This window comes from Psittacula echo (genome assembly GCF_963264785.1).
Source record: "Psittacula echo genome assembly, chromosome: 16".
Taxonomy (NCBI): domain Eukaryota; kingdom Metazoa; phylum Chordata; class Aves; order Psittaciformes; family Psittacidae; genus Psittacula; species Psittacula echo.
In genome coordinates, this window is record NC_137752.1 from 4,633,287 (window position 1) to 4,658,134 (window position 24,848).

At 42.1% G+C, this 24,848-nt stretch overlaps 3 protein-coding genes across 5 annotated transcripts in view; 2 read left to right on the plus strand and 1 right to left on the minus strand.

Moving 5' to 3' along the window:
- Positions 1-15,860, minus strand: part of CFAP77 (cilia and flagella associated protein 77) — a gene marked incomplete at its 3' end in the record, with an annotated part of 60,220 nt that extends 44,360 nt beyond the window's left edge. Inside the window, exon 1 of the mRNA XM_080630712.1 lies at positions 15,589-15,860. Coding sequence (XP_080486838.1) covers positions 15,589-15,798 — 210 coding nt within the window. The 5' untranslated portion in view covers positions 15,799-15,860. The remainder of the gene's footprint in view (positions 1-15,588) is intronic.
- Positions 15,861-15,974: 114 nt separating this feature from the next.
- On the plus strand, positions 15,975-24,442 carry TTF1 (transcription termination factor 1). The gene is made up of 12 exons (XM_080630852.1): positions 15,975-16,022; positions 16,786-16,886; positions 17,048-18,708; positions 19,471-19,724; positions 20,084-20,269; positions 21,122-21,200; positions 21,474-21,604; positions 22,170-22,377; positions 22,704-22,793; positions 23,018-23,083; positions 23,789-23,874; positions 24,271-24,442. Exons 3-12 carry the CDS (start codon positions 17,060-17,062, stop codon positions 24,429-24,431), a joined length of 2,910 nt encoding a protein of 969 aa, XP_080486978.1. The 5' UTR covers positions 15,975-16,022; positions 16,786-16,886; positions 17,048-17,059; the 3' UTR covers positions 24,432-24,442.
- SETX (senataxin) overlaps positions 24,432-24,848 on the plus strand; it is a 31,568-nt gene continuing 31,151 nt past the window's right edge. The window contains exon 1 of one of the 3 annotated variants that reach the window (XM_080630846.1): positions 24,432-24,517. The gene's annotated coding sequence lies outside the window, so the exon portion shown is untranslated. Of the gene's footprint in view, positions 24,591-24,848 lie in introns of all 3 variants that reach the window. The other 2 variants (XM_080630845.1, XM_080630850.1) reach the window with 2 other exon arrangements.

Below are 24,848 nucleotides of genomic sequence, written 5' to 3' on the forward strand. Positions count from 1 at the left end.
CTTGGCTGGGATTTTTGACAGGTAAAAAGTGCTGCATGTACTGAGAGGCAGGACTAGATAGCCTGACATCCCCAGATCGAGGGCGTCTCTGACCCTGGTCTGTATGTGGAGAGGGCACATGCCTGAAGAGGTCAGCTTAGGAATATGGGAAGCTTGATCTCAGTGAGCCATTTTGTGTTACTTTAGGGTAAATGTTACTGCTGAAGCTAAGTTTCCAACCCAGTGTTTCCTCTTCAGGAGGGAAGAGGATGATACAAGCTTAAGCAGAGCAAGGATAGTGAAATTTTAAAGCATTATGACATACATACATTTAATATTACATCACATGTAAGGGAACAAGCACATATGATTGCAATATTACAAGATGAATATAGGTCCTATGACATTAAATTTAGTGCCCTGTGATTGATGATCCTTTGTTTGCAGGTTTTCTTTTATGTAAATATTACTTCTGTAGGATAAGCATCTTACCAGCTGGAAGAAAACATACAACTTTTTTATTTCCTAGCATGTAATTTCTGTTTGATTCACAGGTAATAAATAGGTCATCTTGTACTTTCAAAATGCCAACATGCAGTAATTCAGTGAAATAGAGACTCTACATTAAAAAGCTGTCAACTTCAGTGCAATTTTCCTGCACCCTATGTGCTGGAAAGATACCTTGTCACTCACGGTTCAGCTCTGTTTGCCTGAAATATCTCTTTTTCTGCATAAATAATGAATATAGTTGCATGAAAATATCTGGCACAATATCTGTTCTTCCTCCCACTCTAAGGAGCTGCGGTACAGACTCTGTATTTATTGGTTGATCTTCCCAACAAATCTTACTGAAATCACAGGTGTGGTAATAGTGTGTTCCCCCTCCCGGCTGCAGGTAGGTGTTCTCTGCAGTGCTAACCCCATCCTATCCGCCTGCCTGAAGTCAGGGGAATGCTTCCTTAAAGAAACCTTTTGCTATTTAGTACAGAATAATTTAAACCAGTTATTTGCTTTCAGTGTCTTTCCATTTCTAATCTGTTTCACAGATCTTGCACAGAAAAGGTACTGGGCTGAAACAGATCCCAATTAGGAGCTTTAAAAATTAATTCTATTCTTTTAAAAAGGTAGATGTAATTCCCATCAGGTTACTAAGCCTGTCTCCTATTTCATATGATCTGAAAACCACAATTTACTGGGGGTTTTATGCCTTTCTCCTAGTAGCCTACTGCAGGTGATGCAAGGATGGCAAAAGCTGATTCTGCATCTCTGATTTCAGCAGTACAGTGCCACTACTGCTAAGTGAGAGGGGGAAGAAGGCAGCACTGCTTATTCATGGACTTAAAGCCAGAAGGAATCCTGTAATTCTCCTATCTGAAAATCAGGATGCGTTCAGGGGATCTCGGAGACAATTTTCAGATGCAGTGCGGGGATATTTCTGCAACGCTCATTTCAAAACCTCTGAGTATTTATAACCCGCCATCAAAGTACACAGACAAAACTTCAAGCCAAAGGTTTAATCCTGAAGGTGTTATATGAGTGGTTTCCCCTGGACCTAAGTTTGCTAATGCAGTGTGAGGCAGGGGCAATGCTGTGCCAATGAAAAACCTAGACTGGTTCTGACCATGAAAAATTTGGCAATGCCTTTTGTGGGTTTGAAGCCATAGAAAGTTGAAACTTGCAAGATATTAAGCCTGTAAAAATGGGAAAAAGGGGATGTGCCAACCCCCTGTGAACTGAGTTTTACAAGGGATAAAGCTGCTGAATCCTCACAGTGAGGTCCAAAAGTAATTTAAATCTCTTCCCTTCTCTTCCTGCTCTCAATTTCCCCACCCCAGTTGTTAGATGCATCAGCTGAGAAGGAAAGTTAGAGAGTGACACTAATAAGGAGCGCTCAGACGCACTAAGAGTATTAAAAGGTTAGGTCATGGTGTGTTCTATTAAATAGAATATTAATTGAATTCTTGACATCTGAGGTGAACTGTGACATGCTCATGGGATAAATATTGCATTTAACAGAGCATCATGACCTAAAGCTCTAAATACTATTGAGCATCAGTGCCAGTCCTTCACAATAGATCTTAGTCTCAGCCCTTGGGGTACAAACGCTCCCTTGGAGTTTTAAACGCTTGAGTGTAAAACCAGGTTTCACATTTCTTGATTCTGTTCTCGATGAAGTCCAAAATTGCTTCTTTCATCTCAAGGCTATGCTCAGTCTCAGACTTTTGATTACAGATTCTTAATATATAGCTAAAAATGTGTGTTCAACATGCCACTCATTACAACCTATTGGGCATGGTACAAGAAAGGTTGAAAGAAAGTTTCTCCATTTCCACCCCCACACCATAAAGAAGATTAAAACATTAAAAAGACCAATTAAAAATAAGGAATCTCATGGCAACATTTTCATTAACCCTCCCCAGTTCTTCTTTCTGTCTCATTAGTCATCACAGGGAGAGGAAGGATCATTTTAATTAGCAGCATTGTAAAGCTTTATTTAAGGCAACTGCCCCTCCTGCTGCTCTGTGGATTACCCTGCTGGCTTATAAATACAATACCAAATCATTAACAGCCAAAAATAACACCGCTGAATGGTTTGGAAGAAAGAAGATCCACCATGGTCCATGTTTAGGGCTCTTTAACAATGTACTTTTTCCTTATTCAGGCATAATTCAAGCGTAATATTGGGCTTTACAAAACAACTCAATATCCTCTTACAGCAAAGCCCTTTCTAGGTGAGGATACCATGTGTTCAACTTTCTTCTCCCTTGTTTTCAAGGCAGTGAAAGCACAGAACCACATCTGATAGGATAGACACGGTAGATAGAGGATCACAGGTTTTCCAACATCCCAATTTAGAATTACTTGTTAAATTCCTGAATTAAAGGCACTGCTGCACTCTAACAGCCTTGCAGGAGGGAGGTGAGCAATGAGACCACAACCAGGGGAGGCTGGTGGAGCATTTTAGAAAGAGGTTCTTGTGAGTTTAGGATGAAAACAAAGCAGGCACCCACACTTCATGAAAAGGAAATTGTTTTTTCCACTCATTGCTTGCTGAATTTCACGTTTCTTACAGAAATGAGCCTAATGGGTCTGTTCTGTTAAGAAACCATCAGCCAGTGTTTCTAGCCAGCAGTCTCCATACTGGGGAGCACAGTCCAGAGTGCATGTCTGTGCAGAAGAACAGATTTGCTTTCCATCACACCCATGCGATGTGCGAATGAGCCCCACTGCAGCACACAGGCTTGTTTCGAAACTAGTCTGAGACACTACATTTCAGTGAGGAATTTGATGCAGACCAAGATCTCTCACCCTCTTGCACAGTCCTGAGTCAGACACATTAACGGAAACAAACAGGATAGCGTGACCCCGGATCCTAAGCAGCCCAATGCTTGGGAAGATCTGAATGTTGCCTTCCAGCCCCTGGCTATTCTGTTTTGCAAACAAACACTTTCATTCTGGACCACACTGCAGCAGCTCCCTCTTTTGCAACCAGCAGAATAGTGATGAAAACATCACATTTATTAAGATGTAAGTGGTACAAAATGTCCTCCTTACCAAGAAACCACAACTCAGTCTGTTAGGAGTCCCCATTTAGATCTGTGGCCTAGTTTTCCTGACCTGAATATGTAACTATGGTCTCTTCAGTACACCTGGGTGCTGCGATCTCTAATTGTTCATCACTGTCCAGATAAGCCAACCCAGTCTTTCCCTTGGAGCAACCCATTAGATACACACAGGAGTTTAGGGGCTGCAAGTACTCTACAATGGGGTTTTCATCTCAGGATTTGATCTTTTAAAGTTCTAATATACGGCTGAAGTTAGCTGAAAGTTTGAGGTAACTTCTTTGCTGCTGGCTGCCAGGTTGCATTAATGTATATTAGACACCTAAATCTACCATTTTGTTGCTTGACATTAAATAAAGAAAATCACCACAGGACAGGAACTCCTAACACTGAAGTCCACAAAGACCAGTTCACCTCCCCCTGAAAGCAGGGTTGCCCTGGCTTCAGCTGGGAGCACTGAGCAGAATGTGGAGAATGATCCTAGCTTCTAAAAAAAACAAATGTGCATATTCCTCAAAAAAGGTTTAAAAATGATGCCATGAGCTTGATTTCATCTACATGAACTACTGTTAAAGTAATAACAAAAAGGAAGGCAGTAATGATGTATTACTGTGTGATTAATGTATTGCTTCATAAAGTTAATCTCATATGAAATCAAAATCTGTGTCTGTGGAAGCTTACATAGAGAGGTGATATCTTTTATGGAAGTAAAACAAAGATGGACTGAGCAGGTCACAGACCTGAGCTACTCTCCCTAAATGCTCATCATCAGAACTGGGAGAGGTTTACAGAGGCCAGTGCCCTGCCAGGACCTGAGCAGGAGAACCGAAGCTTCAAGGGTTGTTGGTCTCTGGAGATCATGAATGCTAAACTCGCTTAAAAACCAGACAGTGACAAATAGTCTGAGTAAGAGCCATTGTAAAAGTTTATATAAGAGTTGCTTTGTTTTCTATTTATAGCGGTGCTGTATTTTTCTTGTAATACATTTTTAATGACTTATAAAGCCTAGTTATTTATTCTCCTGAAGGCAAATACTTTCTCACCCTGATAATGCAAGCAAATGAGCTTTGCACAGTAAAGCTACATGGGAGATGGCTGGATCTGCTCTCTGCACTGGCAGCAGGGTATGGGGTGCCATGGGGCATGCCCCTAGCCTGCTGCCTGGCTCTTGGGAGCCCCATGGCATTCCATGCCACTGATGCAGCTCCCTGCTGCCTCTCTGCAGAGGACTGCCTGTGGAGGGCCCTGCCTGGGCCGGAACATTTCTAAAGTAGTGATTATTCCATCTCCATACAAGAGAGTTTCTTTTTATGGTTATTTTGCTCTACATTTCCTAATCCAAAATCAACCTTAGTTAAGAAACAACCCCCAAACCTGCAGTACCACAAAGGCAGTGGCCCCTTCAATCTGTGTGCTGAAAAGTTAAGTAGCATGAACAGCAGACCAAACAAAAGCAGAAGATGGGACTGTTTGAAATGGTGCATGAAATATATATATATATTATGAAACATAATTAATCTGCTAAACCAGCATCCACCCCTGAGCACAAATGCTGATTGCCTCATGATGAGTCTAACCAGAATGGTATTAACTCTACTGATATTTCTAAATTGTTATGTACCCAATATTTCCTTTTGACTCTTCTTTATATTTAGATTAATAACTATGTAATCACTTCATTAGTTTATTTAGATTATGTTATTTTCGGAAATTATTGTTTAGATCAGCCTTGTCCTTCCCATCTCTCTGTGCCTTCCCAGAATTAAGTAATATCTGAGGAAACCAATTAATTGTAACTCGACCGCTGTAATGGGGTCTACTCTACGATGTGGCAATGTCTAATGGAGTTTTAATTTCCCAGTAGTGAGTCAATATTTGCTTAAAGAGAGAAGACTGTTAGAGCAAACCACTGTCTGAAACACAGCTTCTACCAAGCCTGAGGGGTTGAACTGACATTTTTGGGCTGCTTCTTTTCTTGGGGGTAAAATTCACAGAGGAAAGTAGCTGGGGCACTGGAGAACATTCCAATTCCTACCACAGGCTGAGGTTTCCTGTGGATATGCAGAACACAGAGGACATACAGCCCTACATGGCCCTCAGGTTTCACCTCCCAGCCTTGCAGGAATCTGGAGTGATGAAATGGACTTGTCTCCCAGTGAAGGTTTGACAGCCCTTTTTCAATGCACAGTCTTTCTTAGAGAATACCTGTTTACCTCTCCTGGGTCCTCACACCGCAGTTGCACTAGCTAGTCCTTGTCAAGGACCAGAAGCCTGTTGTGGTAGTGGGCTGTCAAAAACTAAAGTCTTATCCCCAAGGAACCTGCTTGTCCCCGTGTAACTCCTGACACACATGGGATGGCAGAATTAAATAGATTTTTTTCCATTAACTGGATTGTTCAGAGTATTTAGCACTACCAGAAGTTACATTTGGGATTCTGGATGGAGGCAAAGCACCCAGAGCCCTTTCAAATGCCCCAATCCCTCCCTTGTTTGGGCCCCGGGCATCTTTGTAAGCCTCAGCCTATGTGCTGTTAACTAATGACTGCTTTGCTTGGTGAACAGTGACAAAACTTCTGAAGTGGGTCTGCCTTTCCCTATCTGCTGACAGCTTAAAAGATTTGAAACAAAGCTACATTATGATGCAACCAAATTCAGCAGCATCTGATTAACAAAAAGGAGGCCACAGCTACCTGACAGCAGCCGGTGGTTATTTTTTATTTCCAAAACAAACTGCTGGCCTCAAACATTCATACATGTATTTATTTTTTCATTTAAATGTCTCATTTCCAGGTTTGGGTTTTTTTTTTTTTTTTTTTTTTTTTTTTTTTTTTTTTCTCATGCAGGGAAATAAAGTTCTTTCAATTCTTCTTCTCATAATAAGTCTGTCCAAAAATGATGTTGCTCATTGTGTTGAAAGATGGTTTCATTTTCTACTCAAAATTGGTATGAAAAATTTGCCTTGCCAAATGAACATTGTATACTGAACTTGTCAAATCCTCTCTCCTGACACAAATAAAAGATAACATTGGGTGGCAGCATGTAAAACAGCACTGACAAGACAGCTAGGATGGAAGCAAAGAAATGCATATTTTTCTCTTTCTCTCTTCCCGAGAAGAGTAGAGGAAACATCCAGGTGAGTGAATGTTGGCGTGTTACAACCAAAAATACATCTTCTAAAGACTTAACAAGTCATTTCAATGCAGGTTTTATGATGAACGTAAGCAATTCCATTTGCGATTAGTCAAATCATGACAAAACTCTTGACTTTTTCCAGGCAACCAAGAAAGTTGCTAAGTAGAAGTGGAGTGGCTGGACAAAAGGGGTTTTCAGTTAAAAGTTCACAACTCTGCTGTGTAGGCTGGAAGGACTACTCATAGCTACTCATAGCACTGCTGGAAATTATTCTGAGTATAGTTAAAAATAAATAAGGTAATGATAGCACTTTCATTAGATCTGCAGTCACACCATGTAAGTGATTTTTTTCCCCCGCTATTAAAATTGTTGATTGAAGGCTGTTAAGCTGTTTATCAGCCCAAAATTACATTTCTTCTCTCCTAGGGGTTGCCTCTTAAAAATCACAGAAACTGTGGAGTTAGGAACAAGAAAAGACTCCTAAAACCTGCACTTTTGGACTGGGGGGGGGGGGGAGGAATACAAGCACGAAACACAGATTGCACCTTCAAATCCCCGATGGCATCACGCTTCTTTGTTCTGCTAAGAAAAATTAACCTCAATCTCGGCTCAAGGTCCCCCGATTGATTATCATAGTCATTTAAATACTGTAATCTCATTTTCAGCATCAGGGAAAGGGAGCGAAAAGAAGAAAAAGAGAAAGAGGTGGGGAAGCAAGGGGGAGAGAAAGAGAAAACAGAATAAATTATCTGACAAAAGGAAAAAAGGCCTTTCTGCTTACGGAGCCTATTTCAGATCCTTCCACTTGATTGGAAAAGTTGATGAAGTTTAAATGAAGCAGAATTAGAGGCTCAGGCCACTGAGTATTGACAGGGGCCCATGGAAGAATGTGCAATTCAATAGGCCTGTTTCTGTGGAAAACAGGGGAAAGGCCTAAATGGTATAATCTTCAATCAAATCTAACATCGACACTGACAAGGCAGGGTAATGAGATAGGCCAGATCAGGCATGTTGGTTAAAGAAATTAATCCCTCTCGCTGCACCAAGAGTTCAGCTTTGATGCCTATTGTATAGACCCCTGTCCCAGCCTATCTAAATGCTAACTAACCGCGAGTGTGATCTGGGACTGTGCTTTTGATTGCTGGGGCTAATCTGATAACAATTTTAGCTCCCTGCTTATGGTGGCAGAGGTAACGCGGGAGCCTCTCACCGTGGCACCGAAGCAAGGGAGGAGAGGGGCAGAGTGTGGGGATGGATGCAGCCACGTTTCATCGTGTATCAGGGCTTTAGCACACTGTAATACATGGTGATTAGTGTAGTTACAGTTGCCTCCTGACCAGCTGATTGGGATCTCCTGGGAACTACAGAAGCGCCCAGGCAGGGAGCAGGAAGGTGATAGAGAGAGGAATGTTAAAGCGACATTGGGAAGTTGAAAAGCATGCTGCAAACAAAGGGGTTTTTCTACCTGGCGAGCAGCCTGAGGCTCCTGATTAAAACCATCTTCATTTTTCAGGCTAGTTTACTCTTCACTAAGCAATATGAGGTTCACTGTGTTTGCTTTTCTGATTCCCCCCCCCCATCCCTTCCAGCCTGGGAATTACACTATTATTTTTAATCAGGTTTCACTTGTAAGATTTTTAGGCACAAACCCCACGTTGGTTTGCTTAAAAAAAAAATCAAACTAGAGATATTTCCCTTGATATTGAAGTTTTTCTTAAAGGCTGTTTTGGAAATCTAGTAATAGGCTCCTTATTCATGCTACTTCAAATAAATGTGAGTAGAAAAGTCAGTGTTAATTTATTTTATACAAATGGTTAAAAAAGAAAATATCCTTGGAGTTGCAGGTTCTGTCTAATCTGTACAACGTGAGCAACCAAGCAAGAACAAAACAATCCCTGCAAGATGATAAAGGCTTCACAAATTCAATAATTAAGCATAAGAGTATCTCTAAGAATTTGCATGGAAAGTAACCTGCCCTTGGGGAAAGTCTGGCTGGAAACTTGCAGAATTGTGGAACTGGAAACACTGGTCCTTGTGATTGCTATGAATGTGCTTCATTTGCTTTATATTCTGCTGGGCAGCACTCAGAAAGAGGGGAAATATTGTGGTAAAGGTTTAAAAATTAAGAGCTTTTTTGCCTTTTCTTTGGGCAGCTGCCCACTGGTTGCCTGCCCAATGCCCTCCTGTCCAGGACAGCCCTTACTGAGCCTCCACCAGCTTCTCCTCTATGCTCAGGACATTTTCTTGTGCCTTTTCCAAAGGAGAAAGGATATTTATTGTTGATAGAGTGGGAAGCAAGGACAGAGAGGAAATAAGGCAGAGGTATTCCTGTGCTCTTACAAGTTTTAGCTGGGTCTCTGGTGCTGCTCTCAGGGTTCAGTGTCCCTAGAGAAGGGTTTGTGAATAAGGGCAAGGTATCAGCATCTGGAATATCCCTGACTTTCTGCATGGTGTCTTTGATTTGAATTAGTCTGAAAATCATCTCTAGGATTAATGTGGTTTTGGGGCCAATGCCATAAACTGGTATTGGCTCCACCACAAAGTTTCTGAAATCTTTTAGACAATAAAGCCTGAGTTTTAGGTTCATCATAAAAATTTATAGCCTGCTGCAGCTCTGGATGCACTGTGAGTGCATGGACCCATTTGTTCATTTTACTTTTTTCCCTTTTCAGTCTACATTCTCTTGTCCTTTGGCTGAATTTCTGCTTCTACATCCCCAACAACTCAGGCAAGTGGCTGTACAGATTCTCTGCTATGACAACGCTGCTATTAGGGTCATAATGCAACAATTTGGTCTAACGGTTATTATTGTGCTGGCTGACTTCAATAATGCACTTTTAAATCAAAGGGCCTTTGAAGCTTTATTTCCATTGTATTAGACAAATAAACATAGAAGATTTTCGCGAACATAAAAGGCATTCACCTTGTAATGTTTCAGGGCTTATTAGTCTCACCAATTTGCATTGTTTTGTTCACATAAGGGATCAAAATGCCCTTTTGCTTGCTTTTACATACTGCCTGCTGCTTATGAGGGTGAGCAGCCTTCCAGTGCCTGGTGCTGCTGGGGCTGTCCTTCTGTCTGCTGAATCACGGCTGGCAGCTCGTAGCCTAAGTCCTGTTTTCAAATAAGCAGAAGAAACCCTCCTCTACTTTCATTTATGCAGAATGTTTATTTGCCGCTTGGAAATGCCTTATTTATTTAGTGGTGTCTGAAAAATATGGGAGGGCACTAAAGCTCATAAGGAGTTTAATTTTTAGTGTACCAAATAATTCATTTAAAATCTTAAATGAGTTCAAGCTGAGAAGAAAACTCTTAGAAGTCAGAGCATTGGAAAAACAAAGCTCAGAACCAAACCTAGCGATTATTTGACTAACCAGCCCTTCATTAGCTTATTTCTCTAATGAATTATTAAGCTGTACTGTATAGACATTTCAGAATATGTTTTTAAAAAGCACAACACTGGCCCTAGATTGCAAAAATATAATAGTAGTAGTGATACAATAATAATAGTAATAAGCACCCAAAATGCTGCATAAACACTAATTAATCCTCAGCATCCCCAAGCAGCAAGCACAGGAGGCAGGATGCTCAGCACATGGAGTGATTTCAGGTAAACAGTATAATTAATATCAAATAGAGACAACCTATTCCAAATACAGCTCACAGTACTTGTGGCTACTCTGCTCTGTCTTACAGGGGTTATTCACTGGAGACAGACAGGCTAAAACCTAGTCCCCAGTCAAGTTTTCAATAGATGCATTGATTATAAACAGCTGAGAGCAGGTATCAGGAGAGGGAATGGAGCTATTTAAATCAACAAGCTAACAACTGAAAGAAGTTATCCCAATGCTTTAGAAGCTGCTTGTAGGGCTGTGATGCTGTCAGTGGAGTTTGCTATGCCTGGGCCTCTTGGTCAACATGGAAGTGACTGTGGGATCTCAGGCTGTGCATGAACCCACAAAGCACTCGATGGGAGCAGAGGTGTGCTGCAGCGACAACGAAGACCGTAGGGACCTGCACACTCAGAGCATAGGTGCTCTATGGAGAAGGAATGATTTTGCTCTCTGTCAGTCCCAGCTGTCACACAGACACTACACCTGCGAGGTTCCAATAGCTCATATGTAGTCACTGTCTGAGCATTCAGTGATGGGTATGTATATAAGGAAGCCTTTATTTTATCATCTTCCCTTCCTGTGCAGGTTAGCAGTCCTTGCAGAAAGATGGATGAGGATTACAAAGGTGAGTGGTGTCTCTTCGCTTTGCCCTGAGAAAGAGCTTGGCAAGGTGAGAGCAGGAGCCCACGTATACCTTGGCTTTTTGGTGTGCTGAAGAAGATGAGTGAATTTGGAGGGAAAGTTTAAAAAAATAAAGAAAGGTGAGGGTTAAAGGCTCAAAAAGTGGGCACAACATTCAAGGTAAAAGCCCTATTATAGCCACAATGAAGGTCTATTAATTACAGCTTCAAGTCCACTGATGGAAAACCTGCCCTTTCAGTAATTACTGTTGCAAGAGATGTTTGTGGTGCACGTAATCTAAAACTCTGAGCTATAACATTCTTGTTCACACTGTGCATTTGCCCATGTTTGTCTTGCATAGAGCTTTGGGGTTTTGTCATGATGTGATACAATTTTAGTTCAGTAAAATGGCTCTACTTGCTTTTCTTAACTGTCCTTCCTACAGATTGTTCCAGAAACCAAAATGATTTGGCAACAACTCCAAGCAGCTCCTTGCTCAGTGATAAGTCTGACAGTCAGAAATACTTCATGATAAGGTTCAATAGGCATGAAAGGAAAAAGGAGGAATTGGTGAGTGATTTCTGCCTTCACTTGGTACCTGTGCAGTTAGTGGAGTCGCATTGCCACCCAGCTGGTGCCCTGTGGTCCCCCACACTGAGCTGCTCTCCCTGGGCATAGAGCAGGCTCTCCTGTGTGTCTTCTTCCTCCACTGAGAAGGCGAGTTCGTCCTCCCTGGCCTAGCTAATTCTTCCTTTGCTGTGATTGCCAAAACTGAGGCTACCAGTGTGCCGATTGCTTTGGTTTTTGAGGTTTTTCATCCTATATTCTCCTTCAGGAGACTGTAACTGCTGAATTTTTATTGCCTCAGCCCTGTAGCTTTATTATTTCCAATCTTGTTTGGGAAGAAAAGAAAAACATCCAGCCCTCAGGGCTGGAGAGAAAAGCTTAGGAAAATGAATCCTAAATGACCTAGCATTCAGGCCAATAAAAAGAGCCTGGCATCAGTTGTCATGTAAATAATAAGCTTCTAAAACAGATATTACATGTTCCAGTAGTGCTGTAAACTTCGGTTTGTTAAACCTGTTCCTCCTGCAGCGTGGGTGACTGGGATTGAGACCTGGTGGCAGCCTTTCATAGCCAGCAAAGCTCCATCACCATCCTCCTCCTCCTCAGAACTGCCAGCTCCGAAACAACTTTTTAATGTTGAATTCTGTGGCTGGGGCTCTGCAGGAAGGTTGGTGCCTTTTGGCTTTGAAGGGGATACATGGAGAGCAGTTCCTCATGTTCTCCATGTCCCCTGGCTGCTCTTTGACAGTAAGTGGATGCTTTGGCACATGAATCTGGCGTTTTTACCTTTACACACCAGGGCTATGTCCAGCTCCAGGGCACAATGACTTTGGCAGTGATATGTTGAACTTAATAAGGGCACATTATAAAAAAAATGTTAATACAAATTAAATCAAAGTGGTGTTGGCCACTTTTTCTGGAGTGGTCAGGCATGCTGGGGGTTAAGGGTGGTGAATTTTCCTGCCCAGAGCTGGCTTAGTTTTGTAAAGCAGTAGTTTTAACTTTGTACTGGGAAAAGTGCTTGGCTAAGGCTTTACTGGTAAAAACAAACTACCCAGAAATGCTTTGCTCAGATTTCTACTGGCATCAGTAGATAAAATAGTTTCTCCAGTTTATTTCCTCAGTGTTTCCTGCAAGCAAATATATATTGATAAACTAAATTAATTCCTTGATTAATCATATCGCATCCTACCGGTGAAAAATAGAGCTTTCACCCCTAGAAATCTTTATGTGAAAAAGATAGCTGGCATGTGTGGACACATCCTGGTGGAATGATGGGGCTGGGCAGAGCTGAGGCAGGAGGGTCAGCCAGAAATGAAGGCAGTTGTCTGTGCAGTGGTCTCTGTTTGCATGTGATGCCTCATTTAGAAGATATGTGAGAGAACTGGGAGAGAACTTAGAGGATACTGTTGTTAGCTGCTGCAAAGTAGGAGCTCTGTCATGCTTGCATGAGGGTTTTGGGGACTGAATGCCAGTTGGAAGGAAGATCAGGGACTAAGTGTCCCATCCATCACTACTGGGCCTCAGGTTCTTGTGTACTTGCTGTCTGGTGAACCTTCACAACAGCTGGTGGAGCTGTGCTTTCCTCAGTGCCTACCCATTGCTGCCAGAAGCACTTGTCCAAGCAGCAGTTGTCTCAAAACCTTTTGTCCCTTTTTTCTGAACCATTTTTGTGTCCCTGGTTTTCAGGTGGCACTGCACAGTGTGAGGGTTGGGATCTGCTGGCCATCCTCTTTGGCAACTCTGTCCAAAAATGTCTGTTCCCCAGGACTCTCCTGGGGTGGGAAGAGGTCCCAGACTGCAGCTGGAAGCATGAAAAGGAGATGTGGCAGAGGGCTAATGCTGTGTGTATGCCACTACTGGTCCCAGTGAGTAGGTCTGGCTGAGGGTCAGTGCTTATCCAGTAAACTGCCATCCTGTCACTCTCACCTCCTGGCAGTGAAACACACACTGATAAATTCAGCATTCAGTGGGGCACAATGCACTGAGGGAAGGCAGCTGGCAGGAGATCTGAAGTTTGCTCCAGAAACTTTACAACCTAAGTTACAATAAGGTGAAATTACCTCTGTTATTAGCTGTGTTACTTCGTGCTGAAGGATTGCATCAGGTGGATACAGATCTCTCTGTATCCCTCCTGGCTAGCTTACAGTGAAGGACACCTCCTGCAAGGAAGCCCTGAAACAACAGTTGTCCAGAATGCTAAAATTTAACACTACTTTTTCTCAAAACTTGCTCAACCTTTAGTTTCACTTGGCCAGATAGAAATCCAGATTGGGTCTTATTAAAACATCCTGTGATACATAACTGCTCAGAATTCCCACTACCAGGATGCTCTGCAAGAGTTACACTGAGAAAAAACTCAAGCCCTAAAACTGAGGAGAGAAGACATCAGCTGAGCGCTGGGGACAGACAGTGCTTGACCAAATGCTCCCATTCAGATGGGCAGAACTTCCACATCAATCAGTGTAATCTTAATGACCACATATAATCTACCTGCAACACAGACAGTACAGGAGAGGAGCTGCCCTTTTTTAGGATTACCCCAGTGTTATATCTGTAGACCTGGGATTTGCAACACTGATGGGTGGTTTATGCCTATTTCAACTTAGGGAATGTAAATGTATCTTGAAAATAAGCAGGATCAACCCAACCACTGCAATTATGCCTTCACATACCTGAAATGCCATATAATGATATTCTCTTCTGATTCATATTCATGCCTCACCTAAAGATGTATTTACTAGCACACTTTTCTAAGAAGCAGTTTGGAGGGCTGGAGAAGACATAGGGCTGCTTCCTCCACCCTGGGGAGGTTTGACCACATCTGCCTACAGCAGCTCTTTGGCAGGAGGGGGACAACACACAGGTAGGTGAGGAAATCTCACACTGATCCCACTTCTAAGCAAAGATCCTGCCATTTCCTATCAGAGCATCCAGGGAAAAGAAATGAAGTACAAGTTGTGGATTTGAAAAGTGAAGCTGCTTTCGAGTTACGATGCAAACCCTACTTTTTTCTTTGCCTTCCCAATGAAATTTCAAATTTAAGAGTTTCACAAGCTAAAAGTAAAAATAAAAAAAAAAATCAATATTGCAAGACTCAAATTTTCTGTGAAATTTCGAAAATTTACGGCTGAATTCCAAGCCTGCCGCTGCCGGGCTAGCAAGGGAACTGGAGTTCCACTGTACAGCCGCTTCTAAATGTCACCGCTGGCTGTGGTGGGAAACCAGCGCTCTGAGCGAAGCTGGCTGCCCTCCCCCGGACAACAGGGAAAGCGCAGCCGGTGGAACCGCTCGGTGCCAGCCGCGGGGCTGCAGCCGTTGTCCCTCTCCCTCCGCACCGCTCCAGAGCGGCGATCCCGACCCCGAGCATCGGGGGGCTCCGCACCGGGCCGGCGGCGTGGCCGCGGGGGGAGAGACTGGAACGGGAAAGCGCTGCTCGGGGCACGAAGCCATTCTGCGAGTGCCATCCAGGGGACGAGAGCTGTACTTCAGCTGCGGCTGGAGGGGATGCGGGACTCCAGGGCGGGCGAGGGTAGAGCAGGACCTTCTGTGGGTGTCGGTTTGCAGTCAAGTACCTGCCTGAAGCTTTCCAAGTCCCGCCCAGAGCTCAGCCTATCCACGGGACTGGGGTACAGCGGGACTGGTAAGGTGAGAAGTGTCAGGGGTTTATGAACGGACTGTAACCTCCCCAGCCGATCTATAAATCTGAATATAGGGGTCAGGGTTTGTGTCCCCCCCCTGGGAACCGCGCTGCTGGGGTGGGTGACAGCGGGGTTTGAAACCCCCCCCACGCTGCCGCCGGTCTCCAGCCGGGGCCTACCGCATGCTTAACGGTGATCAACTACGGAGCTGCTCGAGGAGGAGCCGCGAGGAAGCGCGATTTTCCCTCCTTGCCATATAAATTAATAGGGGGAAACCTCTGTTTTCAGCTGCTGTCACTCCCCCCTTGCTTTAGCAGGCAATTTTTGCTCTGTTCGCCTGTGGTGCAAGGGGCTGACCGTGGGATCGTTACCCCTCCCCGTTCTCCGGGTTCCCGTCCGCCGCTAGCGGCGAGGTGTGGGTAGTACCCGGGCAGAGAGCGGCGCCAGTGGGGAGGGACCGTGTGTCTCACCTTCATGATGCGCGGGTTGCACAACATGCTGTCTCGGGCCACCCCCAGCCGCTCGTTCTCGCTGCCGGGCTCCACCTCAGCCAGGGTCAGCGGTCTCCGCGGGGCAGCCCCCTTGCCGCCTGCCATGTCGCTGCCCGGGTCGCACCGCACCGCGACGGGGGGAGCCGGGGCTGAGGCAGGCGGCGTGGCCGCGGTTGTGGCACTGGTCATGCCGGTGGCTGTGGCAGGGGAGCCGGGAGAGTTCAGCCGCGGATCTCCAGCTCCAGTCCGACAGCGCTGAGGGGGGGGAATGGCGGTGCCCCGTCTCCTAGCAACCACCGTCACACGCCGCTGGTCCGTCACTTTTCTAGGTCCGGCTGGGAACGCTTCCTCTGTTGTGGGGGGAAGGCGGAACGGAGAGGCCGGCAGCGGGGTGCAGTGGGAGCAGTGTTAAGGTGGGATTACCGGGAGCGCGGGCGGCTTGGAGGTTGTGCGCGGTCTTTATCGGGGGGGTGGAGGCCGGAAGGGCCTACTCCGGGGCGGGAGCGCGTTAGGGCCCTTGGGAGCTGCGGTTCGCCCGCCTCGGTTCATCCCGGTGCCACACAGAGGCCTGTGGTGTGTGTTCCGGGTGCCTCCCTCGTCCTCGGTAGTTCTGGATAAGAGGCGGAGGGGAGCGGCGGGGGCGGGGGGCGCTGACTCACAGCCCGCCCTTAGGCCTGCCGCGGCCTTGATGTGTGCATATTGGTGCTGGTTATGGGTGCTGTGGGAGCTGGCAGGTCCTGGTTAGGCTAGGGCTTGGGCCTGTCGGAACGTGGAGGAAGACACACGCTTCTAACTAGGGCAGTTGGTTTTAATGCTGATTAGTTTAATATTTCTTGGTTATTTTTAGTTTGTTGTTTTGGTGCTGGAAGCAGAGTAATAGGACAAGAGGAAATGTCTTAAAGCTACAGCAGGGGAGGTTTAGATTGAGATTAAGAACAATTCCTAATCTCAGGCATTGGAACAGGCTGTCGAGGGCAGTGGTCGAGTCCAGTCCTCGGAATTGTTCACAAACCGTGTAGAAGATGCCCTCAGTGCCATGGATTAGTGGTGGGGTAGAGGTTGGACTTGCTGATCTTAAAGAGTTTTCTGATTTAGTTGGTTCTATGAATGTAGTAGTCTGTTTTGCTTAGTTATTCAGAATTAACTTAAAGTTATTGAAATGTATCTTTGTTATAGGAAGGCAATTTTAAAGCAGAATACAGCTGTGATGCACATTTGTTTGATGAAGAAGGCATCACATTTTCATAGTCCCACTGCAAAATTAGCTGCATTGAAAAGTAAGTATCTTCATTGTATGTTTCTAAGATAATGTTGAATTATTTTGTAGTATTTTAATGTTGGGGGGGGAGGGGGCCTGTTTTGTTTTTTCCTGTTTTTTTAGCTGTATAACGATGCATAAATTATAATACTTGAGTAAACCCCATATGTTTTATTTAAGGTAAGAAAAAAGATGACAGAAAAAGCAAGTGCAGATGATTTTCAAATTCAGGATTTTCTGAAGAAGAAGAAGAAGAAAAAGAGAAAACACAAAGAATATAAGGAACATGAAAATGACAAAAGAGAAAGCATACAGGATGCAGAGCTTTGCTCTGCTTCTCCACCTCTGCTTGAAGATCAAGCAGCACAGAGTGGTGAAGGCTTTGAAAAGAAGAAAAGAAAAAAGAAGCAGGAGAAGCAGCAGTCTTTGTTAGGTAATTCTTGTGTAGAACTGGAAAGTAACATTAGTAATGAAACTGGAGTGGATGCTTCCCAAAAGCAAAAGAAGAAAAAGAAGTGGAATCATAATGATAATACGGATGAGGAAAGTAATGCTGTAACTTGTATTGCAGTAAATCAGAGTTGCTCTGATATTTGTCGGGAGATTGATGCTGATTACGTTTATTTAAAACCACCTGTGAAAAAAAAAAGAAAACAAAAATTACCTAAAGAGGATGAGGTAGGTGAGCTGCCTGAATGTGTTTATTTAGAACCACCTGTAAAGAAGAAGAAAAGAAAAGAGAAATTACCTAAAGAGGATGAGGTAGGTGAGGTGCCTGAATGCATTTATTTAGAACCACCTTTAAAGAAGAAGAAAAGAAAAGAGAAATTACCTAAAGAGGATGAGGTAGGTGAGGTGCCTGAATGCATTTATTTAGAACCACCTTTAAAGAAGAAGAAAAGAAAAGAGAAATTACCCAAAGAGGATGAGGTAGGTGAGGTGCCTGAATGCATTTATTTAGAACCACCTTTAAAGAAGAAGAAGAAACGAAAAGAGAAATTACCCAAAGAGGATGAGGTAGGTGAGGTGCCTGAATGCATTTATTTAGAACCACCTTTAAAGAAGAAGAAGAAAAGAAAAGAGAAATTACCTGAAGAGGGTGAGGTAGGTGAGCTGCCTCAATCTGTTTATTTAGAACCATCTGTAAAGAAGAAGAAAAGAAAAGAGAAATTACCTGAAGAGGGTGAGGTAGGTGAGCTACCTCAATCTGTTTATTTAGAACCATCTGTAAAGAAGAAGAAAAGAAAAGAGAAATTACCTGAAGAGGGTGAGGTAGGTGAGCTGCCTCAATCTGTTTATTTAGAACCATCTGTAAAGAAGAAGAAAAGAAAAGAGAAATTACCTAAAGAGGATGAGGTAGGTGAGCTGCCTGAATGCATTTATTTAGAACCATCTGTAAAGAAGAAGGAAAGAAAAGAGAAATTATCTGAAGAGGATGAGGTACATGAGCTGCCTACCTCAGAAACACATGGTAAAAATGGCAGTAAAAGATCAAAAAACAAAAAGAAAACATGCAGCAGTACCCTAGATATACAAGAAGCAGCAGATGTAACTGTTGACCAGTCACTGTTGTCACCTGCAGAGCAAAACAGGCAAGGGAAAGGCACAGAGCTGCCATTAGCTACAGAAGCGGATGGTGTGGCATCGTCCCAGCAACGGCATGAAGATGGTGACTGTGATGCTTCTCCTGCCAGGAGAGAAGATTCTATGGATGTACCTGCTAATTTGTCTAAGCTGACTAAAGCAGCTAATCAGCCTCCTAAAAATCCTCCAGTGCGCTCTAAGAAGATAAAAAGCAGAGCTTTTATCACAGAGGAAAGCTCTTCAGATTCTGATGTAATGTATGTAGGCTTTGTTTGTGTTTGTTTTTTTTTTTTTTACAGCCCCTCTCCCCCATGTTTCTGTCACATTATTTGGGTCTCAGATTTTTCTTCAGTCTGTTTTGTATGAGTTTTTAAAAACGGCTCCAAATCCCTTTACAATATATTGCTGTGTAACAGAGACCTACTTTAAGAGCTTTGTTATAACTGCAAGGGTAGATTTAGATTAGCTGTATGGAAGATGTTCTTCCCTGTGAGGCCCTGACACAGGTTGCCCAGAGAAGCTGTGGCTGCCCCATTCCTGACAGTGTTCAAGGCCAGGCTGGACAGGGCTTGGAGCAACCTGCTCTACTGGAAGGTGTCCCTGCCTGTGACGGGGGGTTGGAGTTGTATGTGCTTTAAAGTCCCTACCAACCCAAACCGCAGACAAGCTCTTGGTGCTTTTGCAGTGTGTAGAACCCCCAATTAGACCACTAGTAAGAGACAGATAAAAAAGTTCTGTGTTGCCAGTGATAGCAAGAGAGACTGTTTCTTCTGTATGTCCATGTGTGAGAGTTTTGTGGGAAAGGTGTGATTTTTCAAAGCTTCAACCTTTTTGAGTATTGTAACTGTAGAAATCTGAATAAATACATCTATATTGAAAGATGGGAATACAAAGGGGTTGATGTGTGAAGTATTTCTTCTTTAATGAATATGTTCATTCTTTTAATGGTAGAGATACTGACAAAATCACTGGTTTTGAGGTCTAGTGGTGTATTTTCCGTTCTTTTTTCTTTATATCAGGACACCAGAACCATTGGCATCAACTAGAAGGGATGACCAGAATAGTTCCTTTACTAGAACAGTAACCACAGATGACGGCAGTCTGGATGATGATGAAGAGTACCTGAACTCTACCATGTGTTTATTCATGGATTTGGATACTGCAAAACAGGAACTGGAAGAGTTTATTCCTCATGTGAGGAATATATCAGACAGTTCAGTCATGAAGATGGCTGGAAGAGACCTAATGAGATTTAAACAGTTTAAAAAACAAGGTGAGGTCTCCAAAATATTGTAGCAGTGAGGAAGGACTGTGCAGCTCTGCTAATGCTTTGACAGAGGGAACATAGTTTTTGTACTGTGTCTGTCGCATCCATGGAGTCTGGTTCAGTTCATTGTAATAGGCACCTTTTCTCTTTCTCTGCTTGGTAGCAACAACTTCCTCATTACTGAATTACAGTCCAAAGTATATGTGTAAATTCCCTGCTTCCAGCTCTTGTTTGGTCTGTTTCATTTTTTTCTTTCACCTTTGGAGTTAATTGATCTTTTGTTATATTTGTTAAACCCTGAAATGTACAAGAGATGGTACTTGAAGTTTTCTTTTTTATTTAATAAAACTTTCTGTGCATTTTAGGTCTTGCTGTCAAGTTTGGCAGATTTTCCCAGAAGGAGAATAATCAAATCAGGAAAAATATTGAAGAGTTCTTAGAAATGACTGGAATAGATAGTGCTGAGAAAGTCCTGTTTACCTCGAGGTATCCAGAAGAGAAAAAAACCATCAATCGCTTGAAAGCAGAATATCTATTTTGTGAAAAACTTTGTGAGTATTTAAGTTCCTTGTGCAAATGGCTGAATGTTACATTCCACAACCTGGTGATAGCACAGTGTATTTTCTGTATAGAAAAGCAGTAATGTTGCTAAATTAGGCAAAAAAGGAGCGTGCTGCTGAGATTGCTGTATAGATTATCAACTACACATACTGTTCTTGCTATCTTTTCTTGGGTTTGCAAAGTTTAGAGGTTAAAATATCATCATGACCAGCAGCACTTACAGACTTCCAAATTTGCCTTTGGGCTTTGTGGCCTAAAGTGCATTATTTGCTAGGCTATAATTAAGCATAGTAACTTATTAATGGCAGGTGTGACTGAGTGCTGTGTGATATTCTTGACTGTTCCTAGAGCACATAAATAGATGGCAGGTTTAGGATGGAGTGAGTGATGGCAGAAACAGAAAGAAATTATGTCTCTCTATTAATGGGAGTATTCAGCATGTTAGCTAAATTTTAATTGCATCTGGATCAAATGTACAGCCCGTCCATACAATTTGTACCTAGGTTTGTGCTTGAGAGTTTAAAAGTTCAGTTTTCAATATTCACATACAGGTGCACAGGCATGTACACAATTATTTACCAGCACTCAGCATTCACAGTCTTGCTATGGTCATAACAATTACATCTTTGAAACTCCTCAGGAGATTCTGTTCAGGCCATTCCCTGTGCAGTTAACTGGAGTGTTGTACAGTACATTCTCTTGACTGGAGAGAATCTGTCGTTGTTAGCATGGTCACAAAAATGTATGTTGTTGGGGTTTGGTTTTGTTTAGTTTTGGCTTTTTTTGAAAGTGGCCTCACCTCTATGAGAAATGTTGCTTAAATAAATCGTTTTACCTTCTAGCTGAGGGCATACCACGACCCTGGAGGCTGATATATTATCGAGCAAGGAAGATCTTTGACCCAAATAATTATAAAGGGAGGTGAGTAACTTGAAAGTGTTTCCAAACACTGATATCAGTCTCTGAGGTTTATTTGACCACAGAAAATGGATATAAATGAAGATCATCTCTGATTTGTGCCAGTTGCTGCATCTTAATTGACAGTTCATTTTTCTGACTGGTCCATATCAATTCTTCTGTTCTAAAGTGTGACAGGAAATGGTAGTGATGAAACATCTGTAAAGATTGCAGCTGTTTTAAGATATTGGAATGGTTTGAATTTGCAGCTGAAGCTTTGCCAATTTCCTCAACCAGGTACACTAATGAAGAAAAAGAAAAATTGAAGCAGTATCATGCTCTGCATGGCAATGATTGGAAGAAGATTTCTGAGATGATGTCCCGTTCTAACCTCTCAGTTGCTATGAAATACTCTGAAATCAAGTCAGGTATGTAATTTTAAGAAAAGCAGTTCATTATGTGTATTGCAACTTCAGCAGTTATTTTAAATGTTTGTTGTATGTGCCCTAAACTTTAGGAAAAAAATCCCTGGAATGGATTCTTTTTTTTCTTTTTTAAATTAATTTGTGGTGGTAGTTCTTTTTTCTAAACCACTTACTGCATTTGCATATGGAAGGGATAAGAACAGTCTGGAAAAGAGAAAAGAAATGCAACCAATGGAACTCTTATTAAATGAAACTGATGTCTAAATAGATGTTTTTGGGGGCAAGGTGGGAGGAATTTGGCAACCAGATTTGGTGATAAGGCTGAGCTCTTCTTTCAGATTTGGCGTGTAGAGGTTTCTAGGAAGTGTGTTAAGAAACTGGTCCTGTAAATAAGAATAGACATGGTCTAATGTAAGGTGTCCCTGCCCATGGCAAGGGGTTTGGAAGTAGATGGTCTTAAGATCCTTTCCAACCCAAATAATTTTAGGATTCTATAAAAGTGTGCTTTTGCCTTTTTTCACTAATTGTTTTTGATAAATTATGCCTTAACCTTATTTTTCAATTTTAGCTACTAATTATGGCCCTTGGTCAAAGGAAGAGATCCAGAAGTTAATGCGTGCAGTGGAGGAGGTGATTAGGAAAAGAATAGAAGTGGAAGATGGAAATTCAAATAGAGAGATCTTAATTGACCGTGAGAAACTGTACCAGAAATTACCATGGTCTGAGATTGAAACTAAAGTGGGAACTCGATATTGGAGACAATGTAAACAGAAATGGTAAGTTTTTATATAGAATTGAGATAGTAAAATGTGTTCTGGAGAGCTGGAGAGTATTTAACTCTCTGCCAAAACTGTTTGTGCCATGATGATTGTTCAGTAAGATAGGAAATAAATAGGTGGTAGGTTACAGAAGAGGCATCATAAATATGTCTGAGATCAGACATGAAGTTAACTTCATTAGCTGTGGTGAGTTTTGTTCTTGCTGTGACAGTGAAGCCTGATTTCTGCTGCTTTGTGGCAGCAGTAGCATCTTGAAGACACTTCCTTTTGATGCTTGGCATTTCTTGACATGATAAGAACTTTTTTTTTCTATATTTTCATAGGATTACAATTTTAACAAACAAGTTGAACAAAGGACGGCAGTTATGTAGGGGGACCAAAGGATTACAAGCCAAAATCAATCTTATTAAAAGGTATAGTTCAGAAGTACTGGAATGTTTTTGTATTTCTTACTGTTCTGGTTTGTGTTTATGAAGGCTTGCAGGGTGAGAATGGCATGTCTGCAGTTTCGTACAGGTTTCACAACTGCTCTTCCTTAGGACAAAATGTCCTGTGACTTCTGACTGGGGGGGTTGTGAGTATTATTGAATTATTTCTTGAATTCTGCCTACAAACTGCTTCTGTATTATATTCCCAGGTTGCATGAACTGAAAGTGGAGGATCCTAATGAAGTAAACTGGGAAGAACTTAGTGATACTATTGGGTAAATCTTCTTTTATTTTTTTGTTTATCCTCTTTTTATGGATACAAAGGGTTGTTGAAGCAGACTGTCTTAAAAATTCGACAAAGGAATAAAGTTCTTAGAGCTCTGCAACTATAGAAAACATTCACTTAGCTTGATAACATACAATATACATATATCCTTGCATAGCACTGAGCAATAAACCATGCCGGTAAGCTCTGAAACCACTTGTAACCACTTCAGGCAACCCCTATTGTATTCCCAGCGTATTTGTGCTTAAAACTGTTATATAGTCTATGCTAAAGTCTTTGATAAAAGACTTTTCCAGGTGTTCATCCCCACATATTGGAAAAAGGGATAATTATAGGAATGTGTAATACAATATAATAGTTTTCTTCCAAACAAAATAAGCGTTGAACATGAAACTACCACTGCTGTGAATGCTGTACTTGCCGTACAGTGCCTTTGATGTTTTCTACATACTTTCAGTTTCGTTTACTCTCTCACTAAACACGTAATACGTATGTATGATGGCATGGTTTAGGTTTTTACCTTCAAGGGGAATTGCTGTCTTGAAAAACTGTTTTAATTAGGATTTGAAATCTCTCTATCTAAAGCCAAGATACTGTTTGACTGGCATCACTCTCATGAATGGGTAACTCAGTAACAACAAAATTTCGTAATAGTTCCTTGCGCCACTAATTCTTTGAACTCTTCTTTTTTCAGAGATGTCCCTAAAGCCTATGTTCAAGCAAAATTTTATAAGCTAAAAGTCTCCTGTGTCCCTTTATGGCGAAGAAAGACTTTTTCTGGTCAGTATCCCAGCTGTTTGTATATACTCCTTAACGTTTCCACTTGAATCTAAGAGGATACTTACTCTATCTGAATTACGTCATAGTAAATCGGCTGATATCTCAGGCTTTGTACTTATTTTACTGAATGCCTTTTTTTAATAAGTTTACTTTCAATGACATCTTCATGCAGTGATTATGAACCTCTTTCTATTTTTTTTTTTTGATCCCTTGGCTTTAAATGTTTTCTGACTGCTTTTTTAGTTTTGTGTGTGTGTGTGTTGGAGCAGTGCTTTTTTTGTTGTTTGCATTTAACACTGACAAAATAACTTCTGTGGGATCTTGCTTCCTGATGGCATCCGTTTCCCCTATAGATACAATTTAGTTTACTTTTCTCTCTATTTTTCTCCCCCAAAGAAATTATTGATTACCTTTATGAAAAGAAACTTCCAGAACTTGAAGAAAAGCTTGAAAAAGAGAAGGGGAAAAACCTTAGTCCTGACAACTCAGAACCTGAGCAACGGAAGAAGGCTTTCCTACTCAGTGACATTTTTGACACCAGTGAAGACAGTGATTAATTGACTGCCCTAAAGACAGTCCCTAGTGTGCACATTGAACTGTAAAATGGATCTGGTTGAAAGTGGGCACAGACTAACAACTGCAGGTACACAGGATATCTAGTGATGGAGAAAGTAAAGATACATATGTCTGATTCTCTTGTTTCATATTGAAGGCAGGTAAATACAGTTTAAGCATTCAACTTTCTGAATGTCTCAAAACCAGTATTTTCCAACTGATTTGTTTTCTGTGGAGTTGAAAGCTGCTCTTTAGCCTTTATGCATGAGCTTGATTTTCAGAACTTTAATATGTTTTAAGTAATCTTTTTAAAATATCATGGACTTGGGAAAGGACTTTTAGTTTCCTTTTAAATCTCTGTAATAAACAAATCTTAATCATCTGTATTAATGGAAACAGCACAACTTTGAGTTGTTTTG

Coding starts and splice junctions, on each gene's coding strand:
- TTF1 (XM_080630852.1), top strand. CDS start 17,060: ATGACAGAAAAAGCAAGTGCAGATGATTTTCAAATTCAGGATTTTCTG. Junction 20,270..21,121: donor TCTATTTTGTGAAAAACTTT/GTGAGTATTTAA, acceptor TTTACCTTCTAG/CTGAGGGCATACCACGACCC. Junction 22,378..22,703: donor AGACAATGTAAACAGAAATG/GTAAGTTTTTAT, acceptor ATATTTTCATAG/GATTACAATTTTAACAAACA.